At 39.3% G+C, this 23,713-nt stretch overlaps 1 protein-coding gene across 3 annotated transcripts in view; it reads left to right on the forward strand.

The window, feature by feature from the left end:
• glra1 (glycine receptor, alpha 1) overlaps positions 1–23,713 on the forward strand; it is a 122,509-nt gene that overhangs the window by 15,002 nt on the left and 83,794 nt on the right. For all 3 annotated transcript variants that reach the window (XM_037077733.1, XM_037077734.1, XM_037077735.1), the window contains one exon: positions 16,204–16,328. In XM_037077733.1, the coding sequence (XP_036933628.1) occupies positions 16,204–16,328 (125 nt within the window). The remainder of the gene's footprint in view (positions 1–16,203; positions 16,329–23,713) is intronic.

Below are 23,713 nucleotides of genomic sequence, written 5' to 3' on the forward strand. Positions count from 1 at the left end.
GACACTTCTGACTCTGCCAACTGTAATATGCTTTATTTGATATTAAGGCTTCTAAAAAGCTTTGAGGGCAAGTTGGAAATGAAAGTTGAAGTCTATATTTAAATCACCAACAGCAGAAATTTGCAGCGCTTCAGTCTCAGCAGGCTGCAGCTCAGATGGAGATGATTTCTCAGCATGTTTCATATTTAGTCGTACATATTTTATACAAATGAGAACATTTATAAGATCTGCAAATGACACGGCAATACATAATCTGACTGGGAATAATTCCCCCCCATTCTCTTTATTACTCTCATTGGAAATTTGATTTGTTCTGAATTGTTCATTGGATTTTACATTATATTTTAGTACTGCTATAAATATTACATTTCCTTTTTCCAGAGTTTGATTGTGTTTAAGTTCTGCAAACTTTTTTTTTTTGCATTTCAAGCATTGTTTAAGATCAGAACTAGTATCACCTGGAGACCTCATGAGATTTAGAAACTGCCCTTGCACTGTGTTTTGTGCATTTACTCAGGAATTACTGACACTGTCCCCTGCATAATCACATGAATCCTTTAGCAGCCACATTAGAATAGTTGAATGAATTGATTTTCCTACTTTCTGCATGTGTTAAATACACATTTGCAGCTGATTTTGATCAAGGAAAAGATGCTTTGACCTTTGTGTTGTTCCTAACTTTCTCACTCCTGTCTCATTTTAAATGTCAAGTAGCCGATCTCACAGCACAGCAGTGGACTGCTGCTCAGCATGTGATGTGTCCTCAGACTTCATACTTGTTCAGCTGTCTGACAACAGACAACAGATTAATGTAGAACAAATATTATGACATTTGGCAGTTTGTAGTGGAATTTTAACTTCATAAATTACAGAAAAGTCAAATTTACATTATCTTTGCAATATGATATGGTGTGATATAAATCTATTGTCAGTTTACATTGAAATTAATTTTGCAACCCGCGAGCAACCTTGCTCAAGAAGTTTACTCAAAATGTAGACATACAGTTGTACTGTTACACATAAGACATATAGAAGTACTGTGTGAAACATATCTCACAATATCCTCAGATATTCATCATAGCTAGCAGCACACTGACTTTGGTTTAGCAACAGGATAGACTGATGTATCGAAGCATTGTGAGCCTGTTGTGTCATAGAGACTCTGACGCCCTGAATTACAACTAAAAAGAGAAGTTGCATAATGAATGTGTTCCCCACATGTACTTCATGTGTGCTGACTATATATGGACATTTTTCCGGTTCATTCTGCTTGGGAAAGCAAATCTTGAGCAGAAACCAACTGAGTTGTCGGCGTGTTTGAAATGATGGCGCCACACAGCCAGCAGGGGAAGAAAATACAGGTCAACACAAGTCTGCGGTGACCACAAACAGAGAGCAAAGTGAGTGTTTACCTGGTAATCTGCTCTGCAAATAGTTCAGTCAGATTGCTCCTGAATGGACCAAAACGCCTTCTGACGTCGACTCTTTGCCCTGTAAATGTGAAAACCTGACTTTATGCTGTGGTTCCTGGTGTTGTTGGAGCAGTGGAGTGTGTGACGCTGCTCAGCCATCCGAGTATCAGGCCTTCATTTGATGAGCGAGCCAGGCGGCCTATCTGTTAGTGGCAGGGAAGCGAGCAGTCCTTTGCTTTCCTGAGTGTTACTAAATGCCAGGATGAGATCAATTAGGGATTCAGGTCTTCAGAGGCTTTAGGAACATAATGAGGAACACTTAGGACTAATGATCGGAGGCTTGCATTAGCCCACACCTCGCTCTGCGTTTTGCTTTTTCGCTCTACTCACCGTGTGCATATTAGACACTGGCACCAGACGACTCAGCTGTTTTTTCTTCTTTGCTGCCTCAGCATTGGACGCTGGTGTCCAAAGTAGCCGTGGCCAGCATTGATCTGATATAATTAAAGCAAATCCGAACTTTGATCATGGAAACCCAGAGAACAGGGCGCTCAGGGGGAAGATTATCAACAAAAGCAGATGGAAAGGCCTTGGATGGCCTTGGACTGTGTTGGCCTCAGACGGCTAGTAACGTCAGTCTATTGTGAATCACTTCAAAACACAGTGGCCCCATTGTAGGCTATTGAAGAGTGTGTGTTTACATATTATAAAGTAATGAAAGTAAAAGCTGAGTTGAAAAGTATGTTTGACTTTAACAACATAATACAGCTCATGTTGACAGATCATAATGAATGAGAGAGATTTTCTCTTGAACCATTATGCAGTTGTCAACAATGAAGCACCATACAATAATATGGAAATGCTGCACTGGTAAGTACTGGGTGGGTTTGTAGATGAAACTTTGTGAATATTCAGTGCAACCTGGCTGGGTTCTTGTGAGTCGCTGACAGAAATCCCCAAAAAGGGTTTGGGGTGGAACCACTATTTAAATTATTCTGGATTCATAATAATGGCAAGAAAAGTATTTTTGGCATGATCAGTTTTCAAAACTGTTGCAGACAAATTGTTTGAGCTCTTAAGTGTAGAACTTACAATACAATATTAAAAACTGGAAGTGAGGAAGTTGCTGCTTCTTTTACTGTGATGACTGTTGACTATTTTTCCTGACTTATAAGTCACTGGTAAACACCTTTAATGTGTCTGGATTTCTCCTAAATGAAATTGTTCACTTTCACTTTCTGTCATCTTTTGCAAACTAAAGACTTTAAAACACAAATATAAAGAATAGATTATTTTATTTGCTGGTGAATATCTCTCACAGATGTTGACAACAAGCCTGTGATTTCCTGCGAGGAAATCAAAATGTCTGCCATATAGAGGGTGTATTTGTTCCTCTCTGTGTTGACGTTAGCTGCTGAGGTGTTGAAGCTGTCGCACTGTATCTGGACCTCTACGAGCCACACACTCAGCATCATGAAGATTTTATTGGAAAAGACGTTTCCCGCGTAGCCACAGCTGGAGAGGTTGTCTCTTTAGGTGAGAAATCAAGTGAAATATCACACAGAAGACATTTTGTCACAGCGTTTCTCACTTATACTTCATGCTGTCCTGTAGGTGTGTGTGACAGAGTGTTCAGGACTCCACAGATATTAATACTCACTGCAGGGGCTTTTGTGTTTTGTTTTTTTTCTTTTCTCTTGTATCAGAACTGGTCTACAGTCAGTCCCAGTAGGAGGCAGAATATTCTGTTACTCTGTTTTATTCATGGAAAACTGAGCCAGCCTCATTTACGGTGTGAGTTTTTTTTTTACAATTATAGGAAAGCAGATGGGATTCCAAAAGTACCAATCTGATTTATAAGTGAAGCATCTATCCAAAGTGAATATTACTGAAAAGTTTGTTCTTTCTGACTTTGTAATAAGTGCCAAGCAGACACAGACAGAAGAGGAAAAAGCAGCAGACAGGAACAGATACTTAAGCAGTACAGCGAGTTCATGAGCACCAGAATCAATACTTAGTTAACAACTGCAAAAACAGACTTTTTTGCAGTTGTCGTGTTTGTCGAGTTTAGATTGAAAGGTGCAGTATGTAATAATTGACATCCTATTGAATTCATACCCAAAACAAATGTTACCAAACTGCTGCTAACTGACTGGCAAGTTAGTTCAGTTAGTCATACAGCTAGCAATCTGGGCTGGGAGTTGGGGGCTAGCTGGTTAGCATGCTAATTTCTGTAGATATCTCTGCAGGACCATACACAAACATCAGAACAACAAAACTGTTATTTCCACACATTGTTTATTATTTGACAGCTTTTAAACTTGTTTATTATACTATATATTTATTATACTAAAACTCTGCAAAATCTGACAAATAGACTTACTAACAAAGACGAGTGCACTGATTACCTTAACTTACAGAGTAAAGTCTGATTTTAAGTTGTTAGAACTTTTTAGTACATAAACTTCACTTCTGAGGGAATCATTTTACTTATTTTTTTTAGCTAAAGTCACTTTTTTAAATATACAGTGTACATACTGCACCTTTAAACACCCCGATCAGATCTTAGAAGTCCCATATCATACTGTTTTTCATCAATCTCAAATGCATTGCCCCAAACCCATCCACACAGTGCAATAGAGAGAAAGAGTTGTGACACTCTCTGATGTCGCGGCCAGGGCAGTCACATGTTTCATGTAAGCCCCAATAGTTCCGAAACGTATGGCTGTCATGTTCTTCTACGGAACAGACAGCAGCAATTGCGTTACTGAACAGTAAATATAGAAAAAACACACACCCAAGTATTTTCTCAACTGTTGTTGCATTATTGCATTTTTGTTAAGATCGGTTTTGCATTTGGAGAGGCAGGGTGACAATGAAAAGCTATGTATTACTTGGATATGTTTTACATTTTTGGAGGGAAAAGCTTAGTGTTCATGTTTAACATTTCTTTTCCCCATCAATTAGACATCTCTTTTCATTTTAGCGCAACTGGGCAATATTATTGATTCCTGTGATTTGGCTTATAAATTCCGATTCAGCCATTAGCTTACCTTCATGGTAGCACTAAGAGGTCTGCCCTGGTCCATTCAGCATTCACCTAGCAGCTAGCTCACTTCTTCTGAGACTTCTGAGACTTCTCTTTTAAGACTATAATTAAGATCAAGCCATACACATATTATCAAAACTATCACAGAATAAAAACTAATTTACGCTTGTATCTCTGGGTCTATAAGAACATAGAACGAATAGGATGGTGGAATCTATCAGCTAGCATGCCATCAAGCATCAGCAAGTAGCGCTAGGCTAGTTGCTCACTACAGCCAAGTGAATACGGAACTGTACAAAAAATTAAGTACAGCCAACACGTCACATAATGAAAAGTTAGTATATCCCAAAATTCAGTGAAATATTAAATGAAATATTTATCACAAACGTCACCTTATTTCTACTAGTGCTAGCTGCTAGAGCTGGTCTTATATCACACACAAAACTGACTAACAATGGCTGACATGGTCAGGTTCAGCAGATAAAAGCCAAAATAAATTAAAACCCATGATAATACATCTCAATCTTGCTTGTTAGTTACGAAACATCATTAATATAAAATTTGCTATTGATTCATTACCGAACTCTTACCTTCACAGCTGGCGAGGTCGTGCTAGCCAACTTGCTAGCAAGCAATGCTTAAAATTTGGTTGTAACAACCAAGATAAATTATAGATAATTACGCTGTGCATATACAAATGAAGAGCAGTATAAGCATCACAAAGGGCCTCTGATACAATATAGACAGTTGAAAATTCAAAAGAGGTCAATATTTCAGCAACTTACCTCTGGAACTACTCGACATGCAGCAATGTAAGTGAATGAGGTCCAGCGCCCAAATGACCGTGTTTGGACCTAATCCAATCTCCACATCCTGGAAGTAGGTGGTTAAAAAGCGCAGCTATTTTTTACAACGTAGGTCTATGGGAGTGTTGCCACTTTGTTTACTCTGTCACTCTGCATGGTCCTGAATTTCAGTTGTCTAAAAGTCAAGCCATTGCACAGCAGACTGAAGTAGAGCTAACTAGTCAGCCAATTTTGACTTCACCGTACTCATAGACAACTGTAAATACTATCAAACCACGGTGACACTTACCTGTGGCTCAGTTGCAGTTGCTGGGACCCTTTTATGAGGGTCAGTGTCAAGGCAAAGCCAGCTTTGCACTGACCCTCGTTACTGAAGCAGTCCGATGTGAAGTGGTTAGCACACACATACAAACTGGAACACGAACCACAGCCGGCACGTTGTCGTTAAAAATGAAACGCAACCACTGTGTCTTCTGTTGTTCTGTAGCTGGGACAGAATATAGGCACTGATGTTGATTTTTACAACCAACAACAGAGCAATTTGCATGTCTAGCTCTGAGCGACGACATTTCAAAACACTGCTGGACACACCGAACGTCACCTCGGGGATGAACGCCCCCCTCTCGGATATCTCCCATTATCATGCAGAGGAGGCCAACCTATTAAAATGATTCCTTTCGTTACGTAACGAGGAGTCGAAAGGAGAATGTGAACAGCCTGTAGGGGCGCTGTGTTACCAGTGGGTGGGCTGCAGAGACCATGCAGGAATCGCTTGTTTTCCTCATTCTGGGAGCTGGCAGGCCCAGAGAGGACCAGCTTATATATGTAGAGACCAGAGAAAATGTGTTTTTCATAATATGGGACCTTTAAAACCAAAGGTCACATGACTTGCAATCTGCATGATTATTAGACAGAAATTAATATTTGATATTATTATAACCTGTATTTTATGTCCAAATGGCATTTTCGTTCACATCTAAAACTTTCATGTGATGTTTTTGTTAGGGTTATTTGAGAAAATAATAAAAAGAAATTCTCTTACCTGGTTTGTTTATTTAGGAATATGCACCATGTAAGCAGAATAAAGCAAGAACAAAGTTGCTCAACTTTTAAAGTTCAAATGACACACAGTAATCTGGTGCTCATTCTCACTAATTAATTAGTTCGAAAACTTTCTTGCTACCTCAACCAAAAAACAACTCCGAAAAGACTTGGATCCAGTTAAAAAAACAATTAGAGAACTTTTCCTGGGTCTCTGAGTACAACATGGCTGTAATGCGTCTGATGAGTGTGGTAGACTTGAGGGGAAATTTGAGAGCAAAGTCAGAGGTCAAGAATGAGTTCAACAGCAGGGCCTCAGGGTCCTCTGACAGCTAGAGGTTCAAAGTTCAACCAACTTCTTGTAAATTTCACACTGTCAGTGTAATTCAGCCCAAAGTGTTGTCTCGAGCTACACATCCGGGGAAAATTATCTTTGTGTGGAGGACACACTGGTGTAATCCCAGTCTGTGACTAATCTGATTGCACCGTCATCAGCCCAGCAGTGTGTTTGTTCAATGCTAATTTGAAAGCCAATTCACACGGGTCTTATGCTTTATTGTATCATCTCGGTGGCGAGCGATGGGCCCAAACAACAGATTTTTTTGGCGAGCGCTTGATCCTATCACACTTCCACTTGTCGTCGTGGTAAAGAGGACTAGGCTCAGATTCGTCACGTCGCGGCGGGAATTATTGGTGCTGAGATAATCTCTGATCCACCTAATTTGCTGTCACAGAGAGAAGAATTGGACGAAGTGCGACGGGCCTGAAAAACCTGATGTCTTCTCATTGATCGGCGTAAACTCCGAGCCTCTGCAGTTTTGGGAGACGACATCAGCTCCATTATCTGATTATTGATGCCTCAGAGATGGTGTGTTTCTCCTGGTCGTCCTCACTGATTCCCTGGTGACACCTGAGGTTGTCAGGCTCTGATAAGCTATTGACAGCTATCATCATCATCAATTGACTTCGCTTCACTCGCTCACATCAGTCACTCCCATGTGCCCCTCGGAAGCACATCAACAAGAGAGAGCAGTTAGTGTGAAATGTTTAAACAGACAATTATCACAACAGGCTAATTATTTATAGAAATGAGCTTCATTTAATTTTAGTGGTCACAGTTAATTTTCACAGTCACACTCTGCATGATAATAATAAACCTAATTGAGTTAAAAGGATATTTCAGTGCTGTTTTATGCTTCCTACATAAATAGATGAATGAAAGGAGAGCTGTACGGTGACTGTTTGTGTTCTTCAAACTGAGATATCTTATTCTCAATAAACTGAATGACTGAAATATATAGTTAAAGTGTCTGATTGAGGATAGTGTCCACTGTAACCACCTCAGAGCTGGTGTCTGAGGACCTGCAGGAGTCCCTGAGAAGCAGTTAATTAAAGGTCCTATTTGTATGAAAAGTTGATTTTTGAGTCTCTTTGCCAACTTGTCAAATACTGATGCGTTGGGGTGGCGACCGTACTGACCTACCATCCCAGAGTGTCAGTATTTGACAAGTCTGGCAAAGTCTCAACTCAAAAATCAACTTTTCTTACAAATAGGACCTTTAAACAGAGAAGATCCCATTTACAGACAGACAGTTCACCCTAAAGTCAAAAATGGATGTTACATGTTGGTTATTTCAGTAAATTACAGAGTTTTGGAGACATGAGCCATGAAGATGTCTGCCTTCTCTTGTATATAGTAGAACTAGATGGCATTTGGCCTGTGCTGCGCTAAAAACAACTCCATGCTCTGAGCAGTGTCACTGTGGCAACCCCAGTTCACGTATTTGAAGATATTAAAAGTCGAGAAATTAAGGTACAGAGAAAGGATTTGTTGACTTATTTATAAAGTCATACTCATGTCATGCGTGTGTGTGTGTGTGTGTGTGTGTGTGCGTGTGTGTGTGTGTGTGTATGTTATGTGGGAATCTGCTATGTCGCTGGCAGTGAAAACATGGTGTCGAATTTTCTTGATGATTTGGGAATTCTCCCAGTAAGTAAGAGAAACAGATTTGATATTGAAGCACTGACTCACTGCTCAGTATGGGCCGGCCATTGTTATTAGAAATGCATCCCATCCTTCTATGATAGCTGTATCACCCATGTAGAGTGCAATTATCATATGAAATATCGGCCATACTGACAGTATAATACTACACACCATCTGTGTATTATAATTATGAGTACAACCATTGATAATGTCTGTACATTATTTACTAGCCTGTATCATGTCATATTTCAATCATGTATATCATAGTGAATGACAAATTATGCTTGTTGAGGAAGAATGCAGTATAGATGTCCAACATAAAATGGAAAAAGAACAGACTTTCACTTGCTTTCTTTAAAACAGGAGTTCAGATGGTTGCAGATTTGGCTTTATTATCTGTTTTTAGTCTCAAAGATCAGATCGTGTCATATTTGAGGGCAAAGAAAAATGATAAATCAACATTAGGTTTTTATTTTAGAGCAGTGACGACATAAGTGCAGTGTTGGCCAGCAGTCGTGTGACCTTCCGTCACTGTAACAAGGACAGCCGGGGGGGAAGTCTGCTGACGACACACAGGAGTCTCCACAAAATCAACTAGGAACAAATGTCTAAACACTTTTCACATCAAAGTGTAATACTGAGCTGCAGTGACTTTTCTATAATCATTACTGTAGATATGTATTTGTCTTTTTAAATGCTAGGAGTCTTAATGATATAAATCACAATGACTATGTATTTTTTATTGTTTTAGCATCATGATTTAATTACTCTGTCAGTATCTCACTGACTCAAGTCACATTATCTGAAATTTAAGGACACGGGCAAAGCAACTGTGAACTAATCACAGGTTTAACCCTGTTTTTCTGCTCAGTAATCTTCTACTTTTAGTCATGAACATGTCTTGAAGATAAAAGAGGGCAGTTTTTCTTCTCCCGAGCGTCTGTCCACTGTGATACTTCTGTCATCACTGATGTGTGACCTGTAGCCTGTGACAGTCTCCACAGTGTTTCTGCAGTTCAGACAGAAATGTATTAAAATTCTAAAACATTTGAATGTATTAAATCCTTGTTTGAACCTTTGTGGTGTGATGTCATCTAAGGTCCAAATTGTTTCCCAACGATGTCTGAGACACCTCCTGGCTCGACCGGGATGAAACTTTGAGGTGTGACAAAACGCTGGCTCTGTGCACTGGCATTTAAAAAATTACCCACTTGCCAAATGGGAGGTTTGCAACTAAAGGTCATGAATGTCAGAATTTAAAAGGCCACAAATGTTTGAAATCCTTGATGTATCTTGGTCCTGATTGGCTCAAAGCGTGCCTCTATCAACATGTTTATTTGCTCCACGTTCGTCCATTTTCCCGCAGACTGGGACTGAACCGTGACTCAGCAGACTGAGTCAAAGTCCTCATAAACTACAAGACTGTTTGTCATTTAGTCCCCCAAACTGTGTCTGTCCCCTCTCCATCACATGCTGCGCACCGAACCTTGATTTAAACCTGGATGTATTCACTAAAACTGATGCAAACTGATGCTCTTTCAGTGTGGGACACTTTGATATATATAATAATATGAATAATATAAATGATTGCTTTTCTGCATCTATCTTAAAGATGAAGTGTGTTTCATGATATCTCAATATAGACAAGAAATAAGTTACAACAGGGGAAAACCGGAGCAAAAAACAAATTTAGGTAAATATAGATAAATAATTACTGACTATGCAACCATCATGGTAACATTTGTGAGAATCATAACTAATCTGGTGATCTGATTTATGATCTTGATCAATGATCAGTAGAACGCTTCTGTCTGATCATCATCATCATCAGTCATGATGGTTGTAATATAATTAAGTGTGTCCTGATTTATGATCATTACAACATCATCAGCATCATGGTTTTACAGCAGAGCTCAGCCTCATCTGTCAGCTGTGGACGCAGTGTGAGACATCATTTATTCACTTAACACAAAACTATGATAACGTCAATTACAGGAGTTTGAAACAGCGTGTGAGATTTTTGATCATTAGCTCTTCTTTCTTTTGTTTTTTTGCTTGTTTTTCAAAAAAAGAAATTATGATAGTGTTTCAAAATTTTCCATCTTTTATTTCATCTTTTTCCATCACAAAGGACATTCAAATAATTGTTTCTTAAAGAGAAATTAAACACAAACACACACACACACAAGGTTTTTCCAGTGGTTAAAGAGGGGGTTTAGTTGCAGGTGTCTGGCTTCAAAATGTCACTAGTGCTGCGAAGCTCCTTCTGCCATGTTTAATGACATCTTCACAGTAAACATTTCAAAGTAAGCTGGCCCTTTAAACAGCCTAGCACTTGGCTAATTGGTTCACAAACAGTTGCTGAATTACACATTTGGCAAACGTTTGTTTTTTCTGACCAGCTAGTGAATGTAAGTCTGATATTCAGTTAGCTCTAATTTATACCATGGTCTGGGTGAATACTCGATTCTGATTGGCTGCAGGGTTTCATTTAACTCCTGATATATGGACACCTATGAAACCCAGGAACTTACTGGTAGCATATTTGGAGGCATGACATGGCAGGCTAGTTAGTCTTGTTATAAAATACTGTCATATTTTTTTTGTCATCCGTATGCTAGGATGATACTGGGGCCAAAGGGTTCAATGAGCTGAGCAGACTAGTTGTTCTGCCTTATGGGATGGTAATGATTGTTTCAGCCTCCAGGGTTCCGACGTGCAGCACACCTCGTCGAGCATTATTCCTGACTTGGTCTCCACCAACTTCTGGAATATTCTGCTACCTTGACCGGTTAGAATCAGTCTTTAGCTGCTGTTTTGTGCAGGGCATGTACTGTACCATACAGTCATTCATTTGATTGGATACAACTGCCTGCTGCTGCTGGAGTAAGATTAATGTGAGATCGCACCACAGTGTTGATGTGCCTTAAAACCAAAACACTGGCTAACACTGACAAAAACAGGCTAAAAACAATGCCTCAGGTTAGATGACTGCATTTTCTTTTCTTTTCTTTTTTTTTTTTTTGCCTGACAAGATGTTCTTACGGCACTTAGTTTGTTAGTTTACCTCAACATCATCATTGTGATTGATTAGACATAGAACCATGATGGTGTTATTTATGTAAAGTTCAGCAGAGTCATCAATATCCTCAGTCATGATCATTATAATGTCATTATCAGTGTGAAGATTTACAGTCGTTAATAACATCATCAGCGCCGTCACCTTTTAATGTCGCAGACAGGCGGAGGCTGCAGGGCTGGGCCCCTCGCTGGTAGCTGCCTCCGTTGTGTGTGTGTGTGTGTGTGTGTGTTGAAGAGGTCATGTGACTCTGCAGGCAGCTTGGCCACCGTCCTGACAGGCAGGGTGACTCTAACGGCTGGTAGCAGTGTGGACGGAGACAGCAGCCAAACTTCATTTATTGCTCTCCGCCTCCGCCTCACACGCACACAAACACGCAGACAGTCGCTCACTCTCTCACACACACACACACACACACACATACACACACCAAACACACCAAACACACCAGAACACACACCCACATCACCCTCGTTCACCCTCCTCTCTCTGTCTTCTTGGTGCCCTGCATGATTTGTTTCCCGATGTTTTTCACTGATGAGGGCGAGGTGCTTGGAAGGTCGGGGTGTGTGTGCAAATGTGTGTTATCTTTGTGTGGACACATTTTTGCTTTTAGCCAAGGTTGTGAGGACATTTCAGAAGGCTCCTTACAATGTCAAAAGGCTGTTTTAGGGTTTACCATTTGGCTTTAAGGGTTCGGTAAGAATAGTAGTAAAGGTCAGGGTCCTGACAAGTCAAACGTGTGATTAGTGGTATGCAGCTGAGGGAGGAGAGTGTGTGTATTTCTGCAGTTTTCTGTACAAGTTTGTATGTACACACATATGTGTCTGGGTGTGTATGTGTGCTTTTCCATTCAGTGCTCATGAATGCATCATGAGACCAGAACCAACAAGCCATTTGTCCCGTTTTATTCTGTTTTCCGATCACGGCCTCTCCATAATTCCCACTCTCACCCGGCGGACTGTGATTCTGATCAGCAGTTTCCTGATAAAGCGATGGTGCTGACTGCATTACATGTTTATGAATTGCTAATGGCGCTATTTATCATGCCGCGTGTCACAATTTACCATATTGAAAGTCACGGTTAGCGGTTTTACATTTAGAAGGTGAAAATTCAAGTGCGATCGACTGTATCGTCTGTCATTTTAATTTATGAGAGATTAATGCGGCAATGCACTCCTCCCCTGCACTCATCAGCAGTAACAACTAATGGCTGAATAATTGTCATTTTCACTTTTACCATTTCGAACTCTCAGTGTTGCTCCTACAGGCATTAATGGAAAGAAAGTTTAAGTCTTTGTCATGAAGTCAAGAAAGGTCTGCTGCCGATTCCAGTCACTGTGTGGAATTTTTAAGCTTCTTAAGTAAAGAAAAGCAAAAGTCAGAACCAGTTCACGTTGTTCCACTTTGATTCAACTTTTGTCTGTTTTCAATGATTGATATGTCGAGCTTAGCTGAAGTCCTGATGGCTGAGACTGACTGCTGCTTCACTGGGCAGCTGAGTGCAGCTGCAAAGTGAAAATGTTCCAGCACCAAAATGAATTATTCCTCATAAACACGAGCCATAACTCGGTAAAAGTTTGGCCCAGCCAGATCCAAAATAAAACATGCATGTCAGGGAAAGTTCCCATTAGAATATGAATACATTTTTCATTTATACATTTTTATGTATTCTATTTATGTTAAGGAGACTTCTTTTCCAGATGAATTTCAAGATACGTTTTCAGTCTTTTGATGAGGATAATTTACTGTCATATCAACTTCATTTTCTCCTCAGTTTCTTTGAATTTGCATAAATCTCTTTTGAGACTGTACACTAGTATCAAATTCTCTGGCTGAAACTATGATTTTTAGATTAAATTAATTATTCATACAGAGGATTTTTGGGGTCTGAACCTTCACATTAAAATTGTATAAATGATGCCCAAGGCATCTTCTTGAAAATTCATCTAGACATATTTGTGGAAAAATTTGACATCAATCAAGTGGGTCGAGCAGAGTTTAAAGAAGTCAGTAACAGTTGAACAAAGTGACAGTCTGCAGCATCAAGATCCAGTCGAGATGCTTTCAAGTGGAAATGGAAAAAACACATACGATGAAACTGGCTTTTTAAAATCAGCTTCAAATTAACACAAAAAAGGTTCCGACATAACATGGATAATAAAAAGCAACTCATTTTAAACATTTTAAAATATTCTTTATGAACATTTCTAATATCATTTTAAATGATCAATTCCATTACTGATCACAAATTGATTCTGACGCTAAAACTGCCTGTAAAAGTGTATAAAGGCTACAGAGTTCTCTCTGCGTCCTCTTGGTTATAAAGCTCATTGTGAGGCTGCATTCAAATGAAATGGGTCACAGTACAACAGCTTATTTATAGCCCAGATCACACTGCTGTCCATGCTCTTTCTCCGGGCGCAGCGAGAAATGATGCAATCAAATACAAACTGCACTACAAGTGGCTGTTAATGCAGTTCCACTGTAAGGCCACGGGTAAGTTCAGTCCCCGCTTAGAATGAAGTCACTGTCAGTTCACTTTCAATCTAACTCAAGCAGCAAAGCATCGCATTTCAAAGCCCAAGACTTGTCTATCTCCATTGTTCATACAGCTTGTAACACAGACCCCCAGAGCAACATCAGTAAGTGATCAGTTCACCGTCCATCTCACTGAATGGATGAACATCAGAAGATTGGAACAAAAGCGAGGAAGAAAAAATAACGCAAAATGATTTTATATTATAAAATACAATTCCATAGGGATGAACATGACAGTGAGACTGGCAGCATGTGTTGTGCTCATGCTTCTATGTTTGTGAGGACACATTTTGAAAAGTGGGAACATGTTTAAATATTTGTGAGACAGCCCTGTGGCAGACCAGTGTAAGTACAGCTCAGACAAAAGGCAATTCAGAATGCTTTACAGGGGCTTTTAAATACATTTTAAAAAGTAAGACATTAAAATATGTTAAACTTGCATTTAAATTCAATAAAAAAACAAAAATAGCTTGAAAGAGGTTATGCGCTCTAGAAAAAGTTTTAATGTTTTGAAAGGTCAGACATTTTTGAAAAGTTTGGATATCATTTGTAAAGTCTGGACAATTTTAAAAGTCGGGACATTTTCGGAAAGTGAGAATGTTACATTTTTAAAGTGAAATTTCAGATATTTCCGGAAAGTTAAGCCATCTCTGGAAGGTCAAGACAAATTTTTTCAAAAACAGTGTGGCCCTTACAAGTACAGTCAAAAAAATCGGATGAACAACTTTTGGTGCTGATAGACAACAGTGAACACAATTCAACGTACATTCTTTAAATCTCAGGATTACCTGACGTATGAAACCTGCTACATATCAAGCTGACATTGACATTTACAGTGACTTTAAATATTTATTTCTAATTTCTCAGGGATCCAATCAGAGGTTTATTTGTCTTTTATGTATTCATATATTTCTTCCACACTTTAGCAATTATTTCTAAAGCTGTTTAGATACTTTGGCTCATAGTAAATTTGTGTGTGTGCGTGCGTGTGTGGGTCTGTGTGTTAAGTGTTATTGACCAGTACCGCAGGAGTCCTTGTATGTCTGTGTGCTAAAGGCCGTATTGGGGATTTGACATTATGCAGAGAGCATTTAATGAGCATGATGGGCTTAATAAGGTAAAGAAGTCAACTGTGCAAATACCACGGCCTTATTGTAAAATCAATGCAGCACTCAGTAGGACACAGAGCTGGTTAAGTGAATTAGAGCATTAGTTTGAGTAACTACTTTAAGGAAAGACGTGTGTGTGTGTGTGTGTGTGTGTGTGTGTGTGTGTGTGTGTGATGACCACTAATGCATTAAACTCCAGGCAGCATGGACTCTAAAAGTTTACTTTTAATTAGACACTTTTTAATTAAATTAGATAAAAGTAAATGAAATTAAGTGACGGTATATTAATCTAATTCAAAGCCCTGGTGTAGACAGGTCAAGGAATAACCTCCAGTAATAAAGACATGCAAATAATCAATGATTGATACCTGTGCCATGTACTAAACTTTAAGTCAATCTCTCATTTGATAATAACATACAGTTTGTCTTTAGTGTGAAGATGACCCTGTGCTGTCAACTTTACTTTCTTTAACTATTTGGTGACAGTTCTTCTCTCTGGTGTTAAATTCCCATGTTTTGCCGGGCTGGCAGTCTACCCTGAACTTCTGCCTGTAACGATTTCCACCAATAAGAGAACTGCATTCTTTGTGTAATCCTTCACTTTGGGTCCCATGGCGCAGCATCTTCATTTCTTTTATTTATCAGGGTCGAGTGTAAACCAATGACCTTTCAGTTGTGGAGAATCATAGTTGGATTTAATATGATGATCCTGTTGAAAGAAAGCATTGTTAATTAAATTATGATTGAATTGTTTTTGACTCCCAGCAACAGGTCAACAGGTGATTTCAAGGACTTCAGATGACTATTTTATAACATCTACAGTGTAGATTGAAGTTGTTTTGTGCCATTTAAGCAAAAGACAGACATAGTAATTTTACCCAAAGAGGACAGATTATATGATCAGCCTGCTGTCAGCAGACTGTGACCTTTAACCCTTGGCCTTTTTTTTCTCTCTCGGGTGTTTGTAACACTGCCAGGCCGCTGCTGTAGATGATAGATTGCTTCAGATGTGAAACTCAACAACTCACACAAAGAATGTTGATGTGTTATAACTACAATCCAATCTCACATTCATCTTTCCACCTGTCAAAAAGTTCTCTTTCTCATTACAATCTGATCACAGCATTGCATACATCACTCTGTCCCTCTCTAACCACATTTACCTTTTCTGTCTTCCAGCTTGGCAGCATCCAAAGAAGCTGCGGCGAGGAAAGCTGCCAGCCCGATGCCGCCCTCCGAGTTCCTGGACAAACTCATGGGCAAGGTTTCGGGCTACGACGCCAGAATTCGACCAAATTTTAAAGGTAGGAGTTGCCACCAAGACTCAGTCGGATAAGACAGGAATGTAGCCAAACAATATCCTGAAAAGACCTGGTAATGTGTTTCTGCATTTCATTATTGTCTCTCAATGCCTTTTTAAGGGTTTATAGGTTATCATCAAGAAAGGTTTGTATAAGAAGAAAAGTTCATGTATATACAGATGCTACTAATATTTTGATGCTTTGTTTTTTAATCATCTCACTGTTTTTGGTTGTTCTCACTTTGTCAATCTCTTTTATTTACCCCTTGCAGTGTACAACAAAGGTAATTCTGCCCATTGTTAAACATGCTAAAGACTAGAATTATTTCAGGTGTTAGACTCCCCCAAACCCTTTTCTACAAAACCCTCTTCCTACACTTCCAACCCCAATCAGACTGTGAAAAACCCTCCCATGAAAGGTCCACTTTGTAAGATAGTTGAGTCTTTCTCCAAAAGTCAAATACTGGCACTTTGGGTTGGAGACCGGCCCGTCCTACCAACCCAAAGCGTCAGTATTTGGCTTGCTTAACTATCTTACAAAATGGGCTGTTAAGATATTTAAGAATCTCTAGTTATCATGGTACTAGTTGGCTACATTCCTTGGTATCCACACGGTATCCTGAGTGCTTGTTTTGGTGGTCAAGGTAATGTGCCTCTCTCCCACAAGCGAGCTGCTAAATTTGATTCCACTATGATGATGATGGTGATGATGTTGGTGATGATGATAATATAATATTTAGTAACCTCTCCCTGAATGGAAGCCCCCATAAAGACACATGTCAGAGGTTTCTATATTTAACTTCCTCACATTAGGAGCACAGTCTGGACATTCATAAGCTTGTGTGACATTATAGAACTGGGGCAACCCTGCATATTCATCAAAGTGTATGAATAATACAACAAGTTTAAAGCATCTGACCAAAAACTATTTGATGTAATTGGGACAAACGGAAATTTGGATTTGGCCTGAGTTCACCCTGTGTTTATTTTAAACATTATTTGATATTACTGAAAATATCATAAAATGTTACATTCGAGCCTTGTTGCATGTTACACACTGACATTTCTTAGTTTCCAGAATGGATGTGAATAATTTCTCTTGCCATATTTTTTAATCCGTCAGGTCATTTATGTGTTCTGAGTGTACAAAATATGAGTACCCTTGTCATATTTCACCTTTATGTGTGAAGATCTACACTATAATCCAGATTTTACACCCACACTATTCAAGTATCAAAATCCCTTTTTTGATAGCTATTATATCATATACCTGCATTTTGTTTTTATATTAAAACTTGTATACAGGTATACAATCAAGGCACTGACATCCTCTTGACACCTTGCAATCTGGAAAGTAAATCTTATTCCACTATTGTAATCATGTTGAATTGCTATGAATATGGGCATTGGTTCAATCAGTAGGCAGAGCTACATGTATTTTCCCTCCAGGTTTTATTAAAGTCAGAGCTGTGGTATTTTTGAGATAACATCTAAGTTGAGTCCAATGTTGGTTAGACACCGGATAGCCCCAAAATGCGGTTGTTTAAAGTTTCCTTGAAAGTGCATCAGAGATTTTAAAATGCAAATTTAGAATATTAGAATTACATGAGATTAGGGGTGTCATGATTCTCCAAATCCATGCTTCCATTTGACTTTCAAAAAAAAAAAAAAAAAAAAAAAATCTGCAGACTGTGATGTTGGTGAACTGAACAAACCTGGGTCAATGTTAAATGGCCCGTTGTGAATTGTCATTTATTTATCGTTTATATTGTGTACTTAAATGTTATTTTTAATAATTGCACATAGAACGTATGAAAGTATATGTTCTCCTGGTCAGTTGTACAAATGTATGGGCCATGAGTTAAGAGTTAGACAAGTTTAAACAATATTCCCTATCAAGTTTTTTTTTATTTATTTTTTTTTTTATAAAATACTACCCTTCAGTTTAATTTGATTCAACAATAAACAGCAAAAGATAGAAATCCAATTGTGTCACCCCTAGTGTTGATAATCTCTGATGTGTTTTTCTTGCGTCTACTTTAAATTCAAATGTAAAACTTACATTCACTGTAGGTCTGATTTTGCCAGACTGTTAAAAGTCACGAAGATCTGACTATATCCTCCTGACCACTAATGGAACCTGGAGGGATGTTGTCCTGTGTCTTGTTTCTTGGATGTCTGTGTCTCATCTATATCACAGTAGATTTGAAGTAGGTTTATCAGGTGAAATTAAAAAAGGTGTCCTAATATTTTGCACACTGAACACAGACTGGAATCAGACTGCTAGAATGTGCGGCAGTGAACCACAGCTTATGTTTATGAATGCTGCCATGGAGCTTTATTTTTCTTTTTTGCTGAGCCCATAATGGCATAACCCATTATATGGTGATCTTTGTAAGTGGGATATCTCAGCTCATGCGAGATAGAATTGGGAGGGGGTGGAGGGGATTCACCGTGACTAAGTGTATAATATTAAACCAGCTGCAGCTGCGAAACAGCTGAACCTGCTCGTCCTTCCTGACCTGCCAGGAATGTGTCCGGGTGTTTTTTGAGGCATCGTCGTGAGTCAGTTTTGGAGACCATTTCTATTTTTTTAATTTGATTTCTCCTCAGCTCTGGTTGGCAACAGTCCAGTGTGATTTACGGCGACTAGTGCTGCATTGACCTTTACAAATCAGGATTTAAACAGGCCTGTGTGACAGCTATTGGGATTTATGACTTTTATGTTTTTTCCCTTCATCTAATGTGATGTAATAAAAAAAAGTTAAATGCAGATGAAAGTGCTCTTTGGCAGTGTGTTAGACATGCAGACAATAACTAACCTGCAGCTGACGTCAGTGAGCTTTCAAAATTTCAACCTCAACACAAAAAATTACCATAAAAATAATTAATGTTCTCAAACAGGTATGTTATTTTCTTTTTCTTGTACTTTGGCGCAATGTGTACCAAAGCAGTCTGTGATGAAGACGTACGTACTCAGGATGATGAGCACATCTTTTATGTAATCTGCTAAGCTAATTGTGTCAGGGGCCTTTGTTAGCAGACAGGACCCGATGTGAATTTCCAGCCTCTGTCATGGCTGTCAGGTCGGCAGAGTGGCATTGCGTGAGCTCTCTGACTCGCTCATTCATGCAGTTTTTTTTGTGTGTGTGTGTGTTTCTCCTACCAGCTAACTACGCTACTGCATTAATCACGTTTATGAAATAAACAGCTTGACAGCTCTGCGCCTTAATAAACTCTGCAGGCTAAAGGAAAAGATAAAGGGTTCTTATAAAGAATGAGGGGGAGTCAGTGAAGGGGGGAGACAAAATGGAGGACAGCACTCACACCCTTTTTTTTCTTAGTCATCCAATTTATGAATAATAATTTTAATAGCCAGGAGTATCCTTAAAATGAAATTGATTTATTAACCCTAGTTTGAGGGGCCCATTTTGGTAGCATAATAATAATAAAATGTGTTAATAACACCACTAATGTTGGGACGCTAGACAAATGAAAATGGGATCCTGTGTTAGGACTGTTATAGAGTACTTACATGCCTGAAAATATGTCTGAACTTTCTTCTGGAGTGAGGTTCATAAAGACAATTTGATTTGTCAGTGTTTGCTCAGAATCATCATTTGCTGTTGCTAATTCAATAAAGAATGACACATCAGAAATAATGGTGGCCTCTGTAGGCTTCTAGTTAGCTTGTCTCTCAGCCAGCTAGTAGGAAAGCTACACTCTGGCAAGCAGCCAACTGCAATACCAAGCAATCGAACTAATGCTGCCTTCAAATGGAGCTCAAGAGTTATGACATGGGGAGTCATTGACATGCTCTGCTCAGTGTTGATGTAGTTAAATCATGACAACATCTGCTTATCTAAATGAGTGATACCAGTGTACCAGTGACAGGTGAGCCAGAGCTTTGTAAAACACGTACATTTCGATGCCATTTATACAGCAAAAGTATTTGGTTAGGTTTAGGAAAACACTGAGATTTGGTTAAAACATTACATTCTGGATGTAATGTCAGTTAAGAACACACCATACCATAGAAATGTAGACAAGACACACATAGACAAGACATAACTTCATTACTGTAGTAAATTGAAATAAATCACCTTTGATTTATGGTTTCACATGGGACATGAACCGTAGTCACCTAGACTTTTTCCTTCATATACTGATTCACCTTCGTTCCTTCTTTGCTGCTGTAATAATTACAACAGCCATTTGGGGTCACCGCTAAACAACACATGTCTTTATGGGTTGTAATAAACAGCTTTCGCAGTTCACCCATATTGCCATTTTGTTGAAGTAGCGGGGCTGGTAAGACAACTGTGTCTAGAGACCACTCAGGCTAACAATTTTGGAAAGCTACTGTAGCAAACAGGTAACTTAATGCAAAGACACAGAAAAGATAAGGCCTTGGAATATCAACATTTTCCTCGATAATATTCAAATTAAACTGACTAAGATTATAATATAGTAACCTTACCATCGACCAAAAAGATGAATTCATTTCTGAAAATGTCAGCAAACACGCGCAACTCATGAACTCAGAGCTTTCAGAAAATGTTCCACTTACACAAAGAATTGAAGAAAGTAGATATTTTCCTGCTCCTAAAGTTGTCAGTATATTCATATGGACTCTTCTTGTGAACATGGTAAACACAACTTTATTTGAAGGCAGCATATGACCCAACTTTGACATGCTTTCTAGCAGATTTCTAGCAAAACTGTTGTGTAAGGTAGCGTGCCTGAGTTAATCACTGTTGTGAACTATGCTCAGAGTGAAAAGACGCGAGAAGAAACTATGCTTTTAGTTAGCTCTCCATACAAAATACTGGGTAGCTGATTTGCTTTCCAGTGAATTAACTCATTAAACAGTCAGTTTGCTAGTTAACAGAAAACATTATGTAGGTGCAACCATCTTTCTTAATTGAAATGAGATGAAAATGATGTGTCCATACACGGCACTGTGGGTTTCAGAACAAATCATGTGAACAGCCTTTATGAACCACCACTATGAGGCGCCCTACCATAACAACAGAAGACAATGAGTAGAAAAATAAAAATCCATGTTGGTGAGAACATGGATAACTGAACTCTGGACCTGACTTTGGAATGGCATGTTTAGATGGATAAGGCAACCGGAATGTGGTCAGAATGCGGTATGTTATAGCTACTTAATGGTGACAGCTTAATAGTGCAGCTAGGTCTGCTAAATGCAACATGATTGCTCTTCTCCTCTGCCTACACATACATTTATACACACACCTCATCAAATCAGCACCAGCCCTGTTAATTTTCCACGCAGCAACAGTGGATGGAAGGCGGGGAGGGAATCAGGGGAGAGACGAGATGAGATTTGCCGGAAGCTACGAATGTGCCAGCATGAGAGGAAATTACACTGATCATGACCGGGGGTCCACTGTGTAGGCAAGAACTTCCGATTGATTTAGCAGGTTCTTCCAGTGGTGAGGGAGGAGAGCAAACACTCCTGACACATTCGGGACAAGTCATTTATAATCCATGAGTTCATCCATTCTTTCATTCTTTATTCCCGCTGCTCGTTCTTTATTGGCATTTCACCTTCCTCTTTTCTCTTTCACTCATTGACTTATTTTCTTCCATCCCGCGTTCACTGACTCATTCATGTCTTTATCTATCTTTTTTTTTCATCATTGTCCCATTCAATGTCCTCTAACCTTTTCTCCCCCCCCCACCACCACCTTCATTCCCTTCTACTTTAATGATGTCTTCTTTGGTTTGTAATCCATCTGTCATTATATGTAGGTGTCTACCAGCTTTTTACCGTCCTTTACTCTCCCATAAATCTTAATTCCATCACTGACTGCCAACTTATTCTTCTTATTTCTTGCAGTTTTTCATTTTTGTGTCCCCCCCTTTAAAAGTAATCTGTGTAGTGGTTCACACATTATATCATTATAGTTTGTAGGCAAATGTCCAAAATGCATGCCCCCCTTTTTTAACCTGCAGCAGCAATTTATTTAGAATTTATGGCGCCAATCATGTGTCTAAAATATAAGTAATGTAACCTTTCCAACTGATATTTTAGCTCATATTGGCCTTTCACAGATATATTGGGATCTGCTTGTATGTTGTCTGATATACACAGACACAAAAACTCTTTAGTTAAAAAAATAAGACTGCAGAAAACACTGCTTAGAATAGTTTATAATTTAAAACGTTTTATATAGCATTGTTAAATATGTGTGTATATCATCAGATATATTGTTATCAGAATTGTTTTAGGTCTAAATATTGATGTCTTCTTCAACCTAAAAATTCAGTCAGTCTACAGTGGTCAGTGTTCTACTATGCTACACTGTAGCCCATGAAGATACTCTGATGAATATTGACACCCTCATGACCACAGTGACAAGTGCCCACATGGAGTCACGGAAGGGCAAGATGATCATAGAGACCCACTGCTGGCTACTGTTCAACAAAGCTGAAACTAAATATTCGGGTTAGTGTAATTCCTCCCGTTAAAAATGAGTGAATCACCAACTGATTATAGACATTATAAGTTCCTGCCTTTTGCCATTTTCTGATGTGCAGTTCTTCTCTATACCCAGTCACGCTGTCTTCATCTCTTCATCTTTTCATCTCTTTTATTTCTGGTATTTTCCATTTTCCTCTTGCATGGATGAAAGACAAGGTCATTAGTACAGTGCTCACCCCGTGCATTTTCTCCCCTCCCCTCTCCTTTGACCTTCCTCACCCCCTCCAGGCCTCCTCTGTATTCAAGCCTTGTTTACCAATCCCACTGAAACAAATTGGACTTTGGACTCAGTTGACCAGCTGAGCAGGCAGCAGTCGAGCTCATAGATCAAGAAGAGGCTTCACAGTTCTACAACAGTGAGAGTGGGGATATGTAGTAGAACGGCAACACGAGGCCTTTCTAATCAACTAGCCCCCAGTAATGAATGGCCACATGGTGCTGGAGATAAATGAGTGTGCGTGAGCATGAGAGAGATTTAGAGAGGGCCAGTGAGGGAAAGGTGTGTTTGTGTGTATGTACTGTAAGAGTGTTTGTGTGATTCCCCTTATTGAGTGTATGTGTGTGTGTGTGCACTTGATGAATGGTACCGACTCCAGCTGCGACTCCCCTCTCCCTCTCCGCCATAACCTTGTCCTTCCTCATCACTCAAGCCGAGCGAGGATGACGACCGTGAGCGAGCTTCAGGTTTTCAGCTTGACCAGAAAGGGCAGCTAGTGAGCTGGCTATCTATTGCCGCCAACACTTAACCCCCTCCTCCCCTTCCACCTCGAGGATTCAGTGGCTGAAGAGACCCTGAACGCACCGCCAACCTTAGATTCAATGCGCATCTCTGTAGTTCATGTCGACTTCAGCAGGTTTTCGTCTTCAGCTCTCCC

The sequence above is a fragment of the Acanthopagrus latus genome, chromosome 18 (genome assembly GCF_904848185.1).
Source record: "Acanthopagrus latus isolate v.2019 chromosome 18, fAcaLat1.1, whole genome shotgun sequence".
Classification (NCBI taxonomy): domain Eukaryota; kingdom Metazoa; phylum Chordata; class Actinopteri; order Spariformes; family Sparidae; genus Acanthopagrus; species Acanthopagrus latus.